The sequence below is a fragment of the Clinocottus analis genome, unplaced genomic scaffold (assembly GCF_023055335.1).
Source record: "Clinocottus analis isolate CAN_PGR_092001 unplaced genomic scaffold, fCliAna1.0.p SCAF_21, whole genome shotgun sequence".
Classification (NCBI taxonomy): domain Eukaryota; kingdom Metazoa; phylum Chordata; class Actinopteri; order Perciformes; family Cottidae; genus Clinocottus; species Clinocottus analis.
Window position 1 is genome coordinate 429,892 of NW_027175943.1, and position 12,500 is coordinate 442,391.

General features: G+C 51.5%; 2 protein-coding genes across 3 annotated transcripts in view; one reads left to right on the top strand and one right to left on the bottom strand.

Annotated features, from left to right (window-relative positions):
- Positions 1-963: 963 nt before the first annotated feature.
- LOC137792040 (proline-rich protein 36-like) lies at positions 964-9,670 on the top strand. 2 transcript variants are annotated; one of them, XM_068587439.1, is made up of 5 exons: positions 964-1,143; positions 2,392-2,976; positions 3,330-3,491; positions 3,619-3,823; positions 4,353-9,670. In XM_068587439.1, exons 2-5 carry the CDS (start codon positions 2,832-2,834, stop codon positions 6,010-6,012), a joined length of 2,172 nt encoding a protein of 723 aa, XP_068443540.1. In that variant the 5' UTR covers positions 964-1,143; positions 2,392-2,831; the 3' UTR covers positions 6,013-9,670. The 2 variants fall into 2 exon arrangements, with proteins under 2 accessions (XP_068443540.1, XP_068443541.1); XM_068587440.1 differs by lacking the exon at positions 964-1,143 and having other exon boundaries at positions 2,009-2,976.
- Positions 9,671-10,051: 381 nt separating this feature from the next.
- Positions 10,052-12,500, bottom strand: part of cyp17a2 (cytochrome P450, family 17, subfamily A, polypeptide 2) — a 5,483-nt gene continuing 3,034 nt past the window's right edge. Inside the window, exons 6-10 of the mRNA XM_068587445.1 lie at positions 11,247-11,333; positions 10,973-11,173; positions 10,585-10,754; positions 10,406-10,509; positions 10,052-10,317 (exon numbers count right to left, since the gene is read on the bottom strand). Of these exons, the coding sequence (XP_068443546.1) occupies positions 10,052-10,317; positions 10,406-10,509; positions 10,585-10,754; positions 10,973-11,173; positions 11,247-11,333 (828 nt within the window). The remainder of the gene's footprint in view (positions 10,318-10,405; positions 10,510-10,584; positions 10,755-10,972; positions 11,174-11,246; positions 11,334-12,500) is intronic.

The window sequence follows — 12,500 nt, forward strand, 5'->3', positions numbered from 1 at the left end:
TGCTGTTGTTTTGTACGTTGAATAACATAAAGACACATGTTGTTGTTGTTGTTGTTGTTATTGTTGTTGTGTGTTTGTGTCGTTCTCTTCACACTGAGCATCTTCTCTGAAGGAGCTGCTGTTGCCAGCTGCTCGCCGTAATGGCGGAACTGTTAAGCGAGACGTCACGGACACACACGGAACTTCCGGTTCAAATACAGATCTCCTCTTCCTTACAAAATAAAAGCAGATATGAAAATAGTGTTCAAGTAAGTTTTCAGATGGTTTACTGCAGTAAAAAGTACTAATACTACACTGTATAAATACTATGTTAAAGTACAATTACTAATACTACACTGTATAAATACTCCGCTAAAGTACAAGTACTAATACTACACTGTATAAATATTCTGTGAAAGTACAAGTACAAATACTCCACTGTATCCATACTCTGTTAAAGTACAAGTGCTAATACTACACTGTATACATACTCTGTTAAAGTAAAGGTACTAATACCTCGAGGTACACATGCACTGTTCCAGTGAAAGTATTAAAAGTACTTTACCTTGTAAACATGCTGTGCCAGTGAATCCATAAATACATATTATTATTTTATATTATATATTATTTTACATTATTACATATTATTTTACATTATTATATATTAGTGTGTATTACATACTATTTCATATTATTATAGTAATATTATAATATTATTTTCCATGACATATGATATTACATTTGGCCATCTGGTCCCTGTGTACAAGTGAAACATGTCCCTATATATAAGCGCGGTGTCATGTGATATCTATGTGTATATTTACTCGTGAGTACACGGCTATAAATACACGCGCGCGGAGGGAAAGGAACAACTGGCATCGCGCGGCGGCTGTTTTGCAGCGGGCTTTTATTTTGAAGGCGGCTTTCGGCGGCGGGGCGGAAGCGCGCCGCCGCGCCGCGCGCGTGCTTGACGGGCCGCTGGCGCTGATGGCGGCGGGTCGCACCGCGGAGGGAGAGCGAGGAGGCGGGGGAGCAGCGACGAGGCCCCGGGCACCGAGCAGCGAGCAGCGGCAGCGAGCAGCGAGACGCCCGCGAGGAGGAGACCGGAGGACCGGAGCACGAGACGAGCGGGACGGCGCGGGTTCGAGTCCGAGCGCAGACACAGTGTGTAGATACATATATATTTATATCTGTGTGTGTGTGTGTGTGTGTGTGTGTGTGTGTGTGTGTGTGTGTGTGTGTGTGTGTGTGTGTGTGTGTGTGTGTGTGTGTGTGTGTGTGTGTATTAATACACACAGGACTGTGTGCAGCCTGCTGCATCCAGTCAGACTCAATATATAATATATATAGTATGTTTATATATACGGTAATAATACTGCTGTACTGTGATATTTATACTACGTTCACTTCGATTCATATCATTCTATTATAGCGCGCGCGCGCGTGTGTGTGTGTGCGTGTGTGTGTGTGTGTGAGTGGGGGGGGGGGGGCACATTTCCGTATTTTTTATTTTCTGTTTTTTGTCCCTGCTGTGTTCTGTGAGGCAGTATATATATATATATATATATATATATATATATATATATTTGGTCAGGTTCCCCTAAAGGCCTGTTTTTTTTTTAAATGTTGTGAGAAAATAGATATTTAAAAAAATCTGAATTTAAAAAATAATTTGCATTTGTGAATATTTGATTTGTTTTTAAAATACTTTTGATGAAGTCATCTATAAATATTGTGAAAACGATATAATAATGTAATCTTTATTTATAACTCAATTAATTTAATCAATATTTAATTGTCATCTGTATTTAATAGTCTTTATATATAAAGGATGGTCTAGTCACCTGTTGATATATATATATATATATATATATATATATATATATATATATATATATATATATATATATATATATATATATATATATATATATATATATATTAATATAGCACCTTATCTTTAGTTGTTTCATAATATGAGTCTCTGTGTTCATCGTTGTGTATTCATACTTTTATTTCTGGAGGAAGATTTACATTTTAATGTTAATCTGATAGAAATAGTTTCATTATATTGTTTAAAAATGATATTTTTTTAAAGTACTTCAAGTACTTCAAGTACTGCAAGCAAAGAACATAAAAGAGTTATTTAAGAGTATATTTTATATTCAAAATGTTTGATGAAGCAAATCTCTGTATATTTAAATGTCTGTGTTGCGTTCACTGACCATCGTGTTTACCGTCATTCATTGGCAGTAAATGCAGGAATGTCTGTGTGTGTGTGTGTGTGTGTGTGTGTGTGTGTGTGTGTGTGTGTGTGTGTGTGTGTGTGTGGATGAAGAGGAGCATTGTGGGCTCGAGGTTTGAATCAAACGCGTCCTGTTGTCAATAAACTATTGTCTTCTCTCTCTCCAGTTCACGGCCTCCTGTTGCCGCCTTCCTGACTCGCCCCCCCGCTCCACTACAGCTGCAGTACTCGTAGTATTTGGTCACTGTACTCGTAGTATTTGGTCGCAGTACTCAGCGTTATACTCTCAGTGTATGTAGCTCGTTGCTTCACTGTGAAGTCTCTGACCTGCAGATCTAAACAAGTGTTTCACCTGTAAAAAAAGAAAATGTAGCTTGGCTTCATTTTGAAGCTATTCGCAGTTAGCAGTTAGCAGCTACCAGCTAGCGCAGAGATTCGATCCACCGGCTTCTTCAGAATTACAACTCAGCTATCAAGAAAATGTAGTTGTGCGTCCGATCCGTAGTTTGTTTTCCGCGTGTGTTGCTAGCTAGCAGCTAGTTAGCTGAGAGCGTGCGAGCGGAGTAGCGGTGGCGCGGGGCTAGCGTGCGGACAGAGCAGGGGTGCGATGGAGTACCACTCCGGTGGCAGCCTGCCCCTGCTGGGGAGACCGCGGTACTGCCCCGGGGCTAACGCTAACGGCGGCTACCTGTGTGAGACGGGGCACTGCTGCGGGGAAACCGGCTGCTGCACCTACTACTACGAACTCTGGTGTAAGTCCTGTTCATTGCATGTTTTACATCATGTACATTATATAGTTGTTATTCTGGTGGAAGCGTTATGTGCATGAACCATAGCCGTGTTTATTCCTTGACGACGTTATTCTGTGTGTTGATGGAGCGGCTGCAACGTTAGCTTAGCGTAGCCTAGCGGCGATCGAGCCAAACTCCATTCACGAAACCAGCGTTTTAAGTGGTTCACGTGTCGTGTTGAAGGCAGAACTCACAGAGCGTGAGCGGAGACTCTTCCTGAGTCGCCGTGTCGTTGCTTCGGCATGTTTTTTTCTTCATTCGTTGAATCATATAAAGTCTGGCGGCGCGGTGACCGGACGCCTCTCTGCGCTCAGGGTTCTGGCTGCTGTGGACCGTCCTCATCCTGTTCAGCTGCTGCTGCGCGTACCGACACCGCCGAGCCAAGCTGAGGGTCCAGCAGCAGCAGAGGCAGCGAGAGATCAGCCTGCTGGCCTACCATGGAGCCAACTCCTACCCGTCCTCCATGCTGGACCTCAGTAAGCCTGTCTGTCTGCCAGTCTGTCTGCCTGCATGTCTGCCTGCATGTCTGCGTTCCACTGCCCCCAAGTGGCCAAAAGGAACAATTGCAGGTTGAAAGATTTTGTGATTATTTTTTCCCTCCAGGTTTCCTGGCGTCTCTGAAGCTGCCGTCCTACGAGGAGGTGGCGGCTCAGCCCTCCACCCCTCCCCCGCCGTACAGCTCGGTGTTCACCACGCCGCGTTACCCGCAGCCGCCCCGCGCCGCCGACCCCCACCTGCTGACGCAGCACGACCCGCTGCTGCACCGGCCGCTCAGCGACGGGCCCTCCTCCCTCAGCTCCGACAACAGGTACCCCAGCGCTAACGGAGCTACTGCTAACTCCTCTGGGAAAAGAAGCACTCTGGGATTCTGGATACCACGATGGCGGTTTGGGAAATGTTGATGACATCACTGGGAAAGCACCATTGAAAATAAAGTTATATTCTACAAAACATCACGAATATTTGGCACAGAGATCATACACATTATGACCAACGGATTTCTGTGACTTTTAACCAAATGTTCACGAATTTTGACCAAATTTCAAAGCATACAGTAAACCTTAAATGACTCAAATGAATGAGAGACAATAGTTGATTAAAAGAATAAACATGTATATAGATGCCTGTATGGATGCTGCTGATGTTTTGAGCCTCTTTCTTTTAACAGCAGATTCATTATTTCTGACTAAATGAACACATGAACACATGAATATCACACATTCACAGGACTTTGGGGATATTATTTTTCAAAGACTTTTCCAGGTACAACAACCGTACGACTGTAGTTCCTTAACTTGATGAACCTCTTTTGAGAAGCATCTCTGGTCTGTCTTCAGCTCCAGCTGTTCCTGTGACTCCTGCTGCCCCTCCTCTCCGTGTAGCTCCTCCCTTTCGGCGCCCGTCACCTACGAGACCGACACGAGCCACGCCACCACGCCCGGCGAGGCCCCGCCCCTCGCCTTCGACGTCGCCATGGAGACCATCGCGGCCGCGGCCGCCCGTCTGGAGGTGAGCGGGGCGCGGCCGGCGTCCGAGAGGACGGTCGCCGTCCACATCGGCGACGAAGACGCCGCCGGCGCTCGTGATGCCGAGGACTCGCTGGTCGCCGGCGGCCCGGTTCCAGCCCCCGGTCCGCTTCCCTGCTTTCAAACAGTGAGCATCGAGGGTTCGGCCGAGGGCCCAGAAATGACCCCTGACCCGAAGAGCCCCTCGGAGTCCGGCCCCTGCACCCCAACGGCGAGCACCTCTGAGCGCCCCGCAGCCGCCCCGACCCGCAGAACCCTCGACCCGACCAGAACTTTTGACCCAGCCGATGCTCCCAGGAGTCCAAACGCAGTGCCGAGCCCGGATGCTGGGAGGACTTTGGCCTTGATGACAGACTCCGCTCGCCCCTCAAGCCCGGACCCAAGTCCTCGTCTTGTGCCAATTCTGGCACCTTTAAATGTCGCCCAAGTTCCAGAACCAGTACATACAAACCTGAGCTCTGTTTCAGACCCGATACTGATACACCTGACCCGAGCTCCAGACCCAGCACCTTCCAACCTAACCCTGAACCTGCAGCCTGGACTCAGCAAAGTACCCGACCCCGTTCTACAACATGGCCTCGCCTTTGGGTCGAGTGCTCCTTCATTAGCCCAGCGCCAGTTTCCAGAACTGTCACCCGGGTCTGACGTAGCGCCGGCTCCACCCGGCCCGGCGTCGGGCTCCCCCCTCCGCCCAGAGTCCGCTGCAGCTCTTGGGTCTCGTCTCCATCCGGCTGATTCGGGTCCGTCTGGGGTCTCGTCTCCATCGCCAGACCTCCTCAGCCCGTCGGCGTCAAACGTCCAGGCCGGAGTAAGTTCTGGTTCTAGACCCGGTCCTCCTGCCCCAGTGCTCACCTTCACCTCGCCTCCTTCTCCTTCCTCTTCCTCCTGCCCGGCCATCACCGTAGAGCCTTCCTTCACGCCCTCCCCGTCCTCGCCTTCCCTCCCGGCCCCGGCGCTGCTGCTGGACCCCCTCACCGCTCTGCAGTCCAACAGAGGCGGCGGTGGCTCCTCCCCCTCCTGCTCTGGCCCCGCCTCCTCCCTCTCCCCCTCGCCGCGGGCCACCCAGTCTCCGCCCAAACAGACGCTCTTCTCGCCCTGCGTGGACGTCTTTGAACCGGGTCCTCCCAGCTGGGAGGACGGGGAGGAGGAGCGGGACGACCACGACGACGAGGACGAGGACATGGGCGCCGACGAGAGCCAGTACCGACACCGGCGACTCACCGGCGACTCCGGCATCGAGGTGTGCCGGTGTCGGGTGGAGGAGGAGGAGGAGGAGGAAGAGGAAGAAGAGGAGGAGGAGCAGGAGGAAGGTGGGGAGAGGGATAAAAAAGGAGGCGGAGACCCTGATCTCCACGACAGCGTGGACTGCCCTGCCCGAGGCCAGGCGGTGGCGGGTGAGGGACTCACCGCCACGGCCACGCCGGCGAGCGAGGACGCCGGCAAAGTGGTCATCGTCATGGAGACCGTGTGACGCGGGCCGATCGAACCGTTCGGTCATCCGGCGGCGAGTTGAGGAGGTTTTTTTTTCTTCTGTAACCAGGAGTCACATGACTGGAGAGGCATTTTAGCGAGCCGCCATTTTGTAACTCTGGAGAGATCCAGAGAGAGAAGCTGCCTGAGGTGCATTGTGGGTAATGTGGGATCTAGTGTTCGGAAACCGAAACCAGGGCCTCGACTCGGCTTCAATTTGGACCTTTTAAATCTGTCAATTTCAAAGAGTAGTCGTTGCTCCCTCCATGTTTGGAGCTCGCCGTCGTCCTTCGACCCGCCGGCCGTCGGATTCGTTGAATCGCGACACGTTTACACAACTCGTGCACACACAGTGCGTCTGGCCATCACAGCGCTCATCGACCCAGCCGGACGTCCACTGAGCTGACGTGGCGTTCGGGTCGCGCGGGAGTTTTCGGTGATTATCAGACAGCGACTCACGCCGACGTCAAAGCCTCCAAATATCCGACGCTTCACTCCGTGAGAACCAGAAAGAGTAAAATATTGATGCTTCACGTCGCTAAAAACACTGACGGTGGTTAGTCGCTGACTCGGGGATGTGAACCTGTGATCCTCTCCGTTAGCGTCGCTCCAGCTCTGCGGCGTGCGATGACGTCCGCGAGCGCAGCGCTGAAGCGACGTCGGGGACAAACTGTCTGTTTCCTGGTGGAAGACGAAGTGGGCGGATGAGTCACGTCGCCTGACGGAGGGACGACTGATTCATCGCCACAGAGGTCGTCTGCACGCCGTCTGTCGCCGGCTTCATGAGATTCGATGTTTTTCGATCCTGCGCGGCGCGTCGGGGGCTCGGTTGGTTGTGTGCGTCAGAGCGCTTTGGGAGAAGCTTCATGCATAAATAAGAATCAACAATGGACACTTTTAGACGGAAAACAAAGCACCAAACAGCAGCCGGAGGCGTCATCGCTCCGTCTTTGTCTCTTTCTCTGAGTTCTGAGGTCGGACACAACGCGTTCAGTGTTGCAGAAACACACGGCTTCTTCTTCTCTCATTCACACCCCGAATGAAATGACGCCGTCCTGCAGAAGTCGAGCTGTTCGCGGCCTCAGGAGGACGGCGGCGAGGATTCATTCTGAGAAAACATTCAAGTATATTTTGTTAAGTGTAGAGAGCAATATGTTGCATCAGAAGCATGTTGCGTCGTCGTTGTTCAAAACAGTTTTGATCTGAAACATCACGCTCTGGTTTTCTACGCACCTTTTTTTTAAAAGCAAATCTTTCTAAAGTGTAAAGCAGCGGCAGCTCGCGGTGATGTCACAGCTCTGGAGTGGATGAACCAACAACGCGCTGCGGTCGTGTTCAACGTCGCGTTCACTGACATCTTGTTGTACTTTTGTATGGAAATGTTTTTTTAATAATTCCATGAAACGCTTCGTCTCCAGAATGTAAGAAAACGTCGTCTCAAGATCGAACAATTTATTTCCCCACAAACCAGAAACCTGAGGAACGACTGGGACTGAAACTCAAAGATGTTTTGTTTTGGCTCCATTAGATTTAGTGTAATCTGATGAAAAAGGACACACAAAAAACTAAAAGTAACGACAACTATGAAGCATTTTCCTGTAAAGACTCAATATAATATTCTTCTCTCGGCTCCTCGTCACGTTTTCTTGAACCCGTTCCCACAAAGTGCACTTTGGTTTCGTTTAGTTTAGTTCACGACCGTTCAGAGCGAGCCGGACACCGAGGGGCTTCAACCAGAACTCAAACGCTGAGAAGACGAGGGACGCGATCCAAAAAACGCGTTCCCGAATGTAGCGACGGACTGACGCCGTCTTCAGCCGCCGAAAAACGATCGAAAGCCGATCGACGGCTGGATGTTTGATCCCGAACGTCAGTTTGGAAAAACCCAACGCGCACAATATTGGATTCATACCCGGACGGCGGGGAAGCGACCCCATCCCTACTTTGTTTGTTTTTTAAAACAAAACCTTCTGTGGGGGAATTTCTCGCCTTCCACGTGGACTTTGCAGAAGTAAAAACAACGATGGAAGCAGCCGGTCGAGGCTCTGGAAGGACCTCCTGCAGGACGCCGAGCCCTTGATGTTGTGGTTGAAGGTGTTTTTTTTAGTTTTTAGTTTGTTTTTGTTTACCTGAACTCATCAGGTGATATATCTCCATGGTTACTGAGTGACATTTCCACTCGACAGCTGTTCTGTCCGTTAGTAGCTCAGGTTTCCCAGGAGCTGCTCTGAGATCAGCCTCGGGAGAGAAAGACAACCACGGCTGGATTCGGTTCCACGTCTCGTTGGGGTTCAATCCCAAAACGTTCCTCTCAGAGCACCGGGAGGTTTGGAAGAGAAGGAACCAACGACCTCATGGGATTACCTTCAGATTTGATCCACCGAGCGGGAAGGAATCCCTAAAGAGAGCAGGCTCGCTCGGTTCCCAGCGGAACCGGTTGGTGCCGGCTCCTCCAGGGTCGGGGGTTCGATTCCCGGCATTCTGTGAGAGGCATTTAAGGGGTTGAAGCCTTCAACCTTCCACCGATGAACGCTGGCGGGGCGCGAGGCTGACGTCAGGGCGGGGCGTTTAGGAAACGCCGTCGTTACCTGTTTTAGTCTGGAACCAAAACCAGAGATGTTCTAATTTCTCTATTTTATCTTTTATCACGTCGGTGGACGAGAACCTTGAAGAAAGTTTCCTCTCTGAAAGACAGAAGAGCTCCACGCTGACCGGGTTCAGGTTTCACTCCAGGTCGTCAAGTACCAACCACAACCCATGGTTCTGTTGGATTAGAACCAGACAGGAACAGACCGGTTTAACCAACCAGACTAGGACAGACCCGGTTTAACCCACCGGACTAGAACAGACCCGGTTTAACCAACTGGACTAGGACAGACCCGGTTTAACCCACCGGACTAGAACAGACCCAGTTTAACCAACCAGACTAGAACAGACCCGGTTTAACCCACCGGACTAGAACAGACCCGGTTTAACCAACCAGACTAGAACAGACCCGGTTTAACCAACCGGACTAGGACAGACCGGTTTAACCAACTGGACTAGGACAGACCCGGTTTAACCCACCGGACTAGAACAGACCGGTTTAACCAACTGGACTAGGACAGACCCGGTTTAACCAACCGGACTAGGACAGACCCGGTTTAACCAACCAGACTAGGACAGACCCGGTTTAACCAACCAGACTAGAACAGACCCGGTTTAACCCACCAGACTAGAACAGACCCGGTTTAACCCACCGGACTAGAACAGACCCGGTCTTTCCGGTCGTTGCCGCTCTCCGTCATCCTTTAAAGACGAGTTGTCTAAAAGTTTTCGGGTCCTTTCGAGACAAAGTCCTTCCCTCCGGCCTCGAGGGCGAGGGCCTACCTGGCGGACAGGTGAACCCAGTCAGCGTCTGGATCTCGGCCTCATTAAATTCATCTCTTGTTCCGCGAGGCGACAGGAAGCAGCTCCTGTGGCGCTCGCCCTGCTTCCTGTTTGCATGAGGTTTCTGTCGGAGGAGGGAAGAGACTTTAAATCCCTCAATGTTATGATGACGACGATGCTAATTATTAGTAATACTGAATTAATAGTGAGTGTGTGTGTGTGGATGTGTGTGTGTGACCTAACTAAACCAGCCTGTTCTAAAAGTGTGTGAAGATATACTGAATAAAACTGTCAAATCTACCACCCGAGTGTCTCCGTTCCTCCAGCGATGAAGAAACTGAGACTGGAGATCGATCATGTTTATTGATTACAAAACTAATTCAATCACCTGCAACACATTTAGTATTAAAGCTCAGTCTGAACTCGGTTCCTTTATTTTTAGTGTAGATTAAACATTGAAAAATGAGTTTGTTCACGTTGGCCGCAAACCTTTAGCGATGCTAATTAGCTCTTTGTATCAAAACCCTTTTTACTCTAAATGTAAAATATTTTGTGAAACAAATGAAGATAATTAACTGATGGAAATGTGCTAAATATTAGATTTATCTTTATTTTCATTGTTCTACAAAGTGATAGCACATTGAATTAGTTTTCGTCTGAAGCAACCTGGGTCACTTGGCCCCGCCCTCCCACCCCGCCCTCGGAGTGACCACGACCGTATAAGGCAGCGGCTGCAGGACCACGCCCAGCCGCCCCTGCAGGCTGGGCGGGGCGGCCCCGCGCGGCAGCGTGAAGCTCATGCGCTGCAGCAGAGAGGACAGGAAGAGGAAGAGCTCCAGCCGGGCCAACGACTCGCCCACGCAGACCCGAGGGCCCGCCCCGAAGGGCAGGAAGCCGGGAGGACACACCCGCCGGCCGCGTCCGTCAAGGAACCGGTCTGCAGAGGGCGGGACAACGGGGAGGTGTGTTCAGGTGCACTCGTTAAGGCGGGACCTCTCGGAGGAGGCGTCTCCGGCGCGTCTCACCTGGGTTGAACAGGTCGGGTCTGGCCCAGTGCTCGGGGTCGTGGTGGATCGCCCACATGTTGACCAGAACCCGCGTCCCGCGGCGGACGGCGTGGCCTCCGATGCTGCGACAGAGAGAGTGTGTGTCCTTGTGTGTCGCGTACACGATGACAAACAACAACCTGGAGCGTGTGCGGTACCTGCTGTCGGTCATGGCGATGTGGGGGATCAGCACCGGGCTCACCGGGCGGATCCTCATGCCCTCGTTGATCACGCAGTCCAGGTACGGCAGGCGGGCGCGGTCCGACGCGCAGACCGGCCGCTCGGCGCCCACCTGCTCGTCCAGCTCCTTCTGCACGCGCTCCTGCACCTGAGGGGCGGGGCATAAGGCTGAGGGGGCGGGGCATGAGGCTGAGGGGGCGGGGCATGAGGCTGAGGGGGCGGGGCATAAGGCTGAAGGGTCGGGGCATAGCAGCAGCGCTCATGATGGAGAACAGTGGTAAAGGAAGTACCCTGATCCTTTAGGGAAAGTACTACAGCAATCCACAGCAGTAGTAGTAGTAGTAGTAGTAGCAGTAGTACTCTTACCTCAGGGTGGTGCAGCAGGTACACCAGGATCCACAGCAGCGTGGTGGACGTGGTCTCCACGCCGGCCCCGAAGGCCTCGGCCGCCGTCATGAGGACGTGGTCGTCCGTGATCGTCTCGTCCTCGGGCTTCTGCCCGCTGGCCGTCTTGCCCTTGAGCAAGGCATCCAGGAGGTCGCGGGGGTCCCCGTCACTCAGCGAGGCCTGGGTTCAGATCCCAGAAGGGGGTCAGGTCTTGCTGCAGAACGCGTTCACAGACCGGAGGGACGGGCATTACCTTGTGCTCCTCCAGCTTGCGGGTCAGCAGCCGGTCTCTGACGGCGATGCAGGCCTTCAGCCTCCTGAGCGCCCTGCTGGGGAACACCTGGACACCAGGAGAGTGTGTGGGCCGGGTCCTACTGCTCTTATGAGGACCAACGGGTCCACACAGGGTCCTACAGCTCTTATGAGGACCAACGGGTCCACACAGGGTCCTACTGCTCTTATGAGGACCAACGGGTCCACACAGGGTCCTACTGCTCTTATGAGGACCAACGGGTCCACACAGGGTCCTACTGCTCTTATGAGGACCAACGGGTCCACACAGGGTCCTACTGCTCTTATGAGGACCAACGGGTCCACACAGGGTCCTACTGCTCTTATGAGGACCAACGGGTCCACACAGGGTCCTACTGCTCTTATGAGGACCAACGGGTCCACACAGGGTCCTACTGCTCTTATGAGGACCAACGGGTCCACACAGGGTCCTACTGCTCTTATGAGGACCAACGGGTCCACACAGGGTCCTACTGCTCTTATGAGGACCAACGGGTCCACACAGGGTCCTACTGCTCTTATGAGGACCAACGGGTCCACACAGGGTCCTACTGCTCTTATGAGGACCAACGGGTCCACACAGGGTCCTACTGCTCTTATGAGGACCAACGGGTCCACACAGGGTCCTACAGCTCTTATGAGGACCAACGGGTCCACACAGGGTCCTACTGCTCTTATGAGGACCAACGGGTCCACACAGGGTCCTACTGCTCTTATGAGGACCAACGGGTCCACACAGGGTCCTACAGCTCTTATGAGGACCAACGGGTCCACACAGGGTCCTACTGCTCTTATGAGGACCAACGGGTCCACACAGGGTCCTACTGCTCTTATGAGGACCAACGGGTCCACACAGGGTCCTACTGCTCTTATGAGGACCAACGGGTCCACACAGGGTCCTACAGCTCTTATGAGGACCAACGGGTCCACACAGGGTCCTACTGCTCTTATGAGGACCAACGGGTCCACACAGGGTCCTACTGCTCTTATGAGGACCAACGGGTCCACACAGCGCGTCAGGACACTCCAGGAAAGTCAGGATGTTTTAGAATGAAGAACATTTTAGAAAGCAGCAAACATTTTGTGAAAGTTTTCTTTTTTTTTCTATGAAAATCTTAACATTTTAGAAAGTGAAGCGATCTTTGAAAAGTTGAAAAAATTTTAAAGTTTGAAAATGTTGGAAAGTTCGGACATTTTAGCATTTTAGAAAGTTTGA

Excerpts from the sequence above, each read along its gene's own strand:
- LOC137792040 (XM_068587439.1), top strand. The coding sequence starts at position 2,832 with ATGGAGTACCACTCCGGTGGCAGCCTGCCCCTGCTGGGGAGACCGCGG. Across the intron at positions 2,977-3,329 it reads CTACTACTACGAACTCTGGT|GGTTCTGGCTGCTGTGGACC; the intron begins GTAAGTCCTGTT and ends CTCTGCGCTCAG. Across the intron at positions 3,824-4,352 it reads TCCCTCAGCTCCGACAACAG|CTCCAGCTGTTCCTGTGACT; the intron begins GTACCCCAGCGC and ends GTCTGTCTTCAG.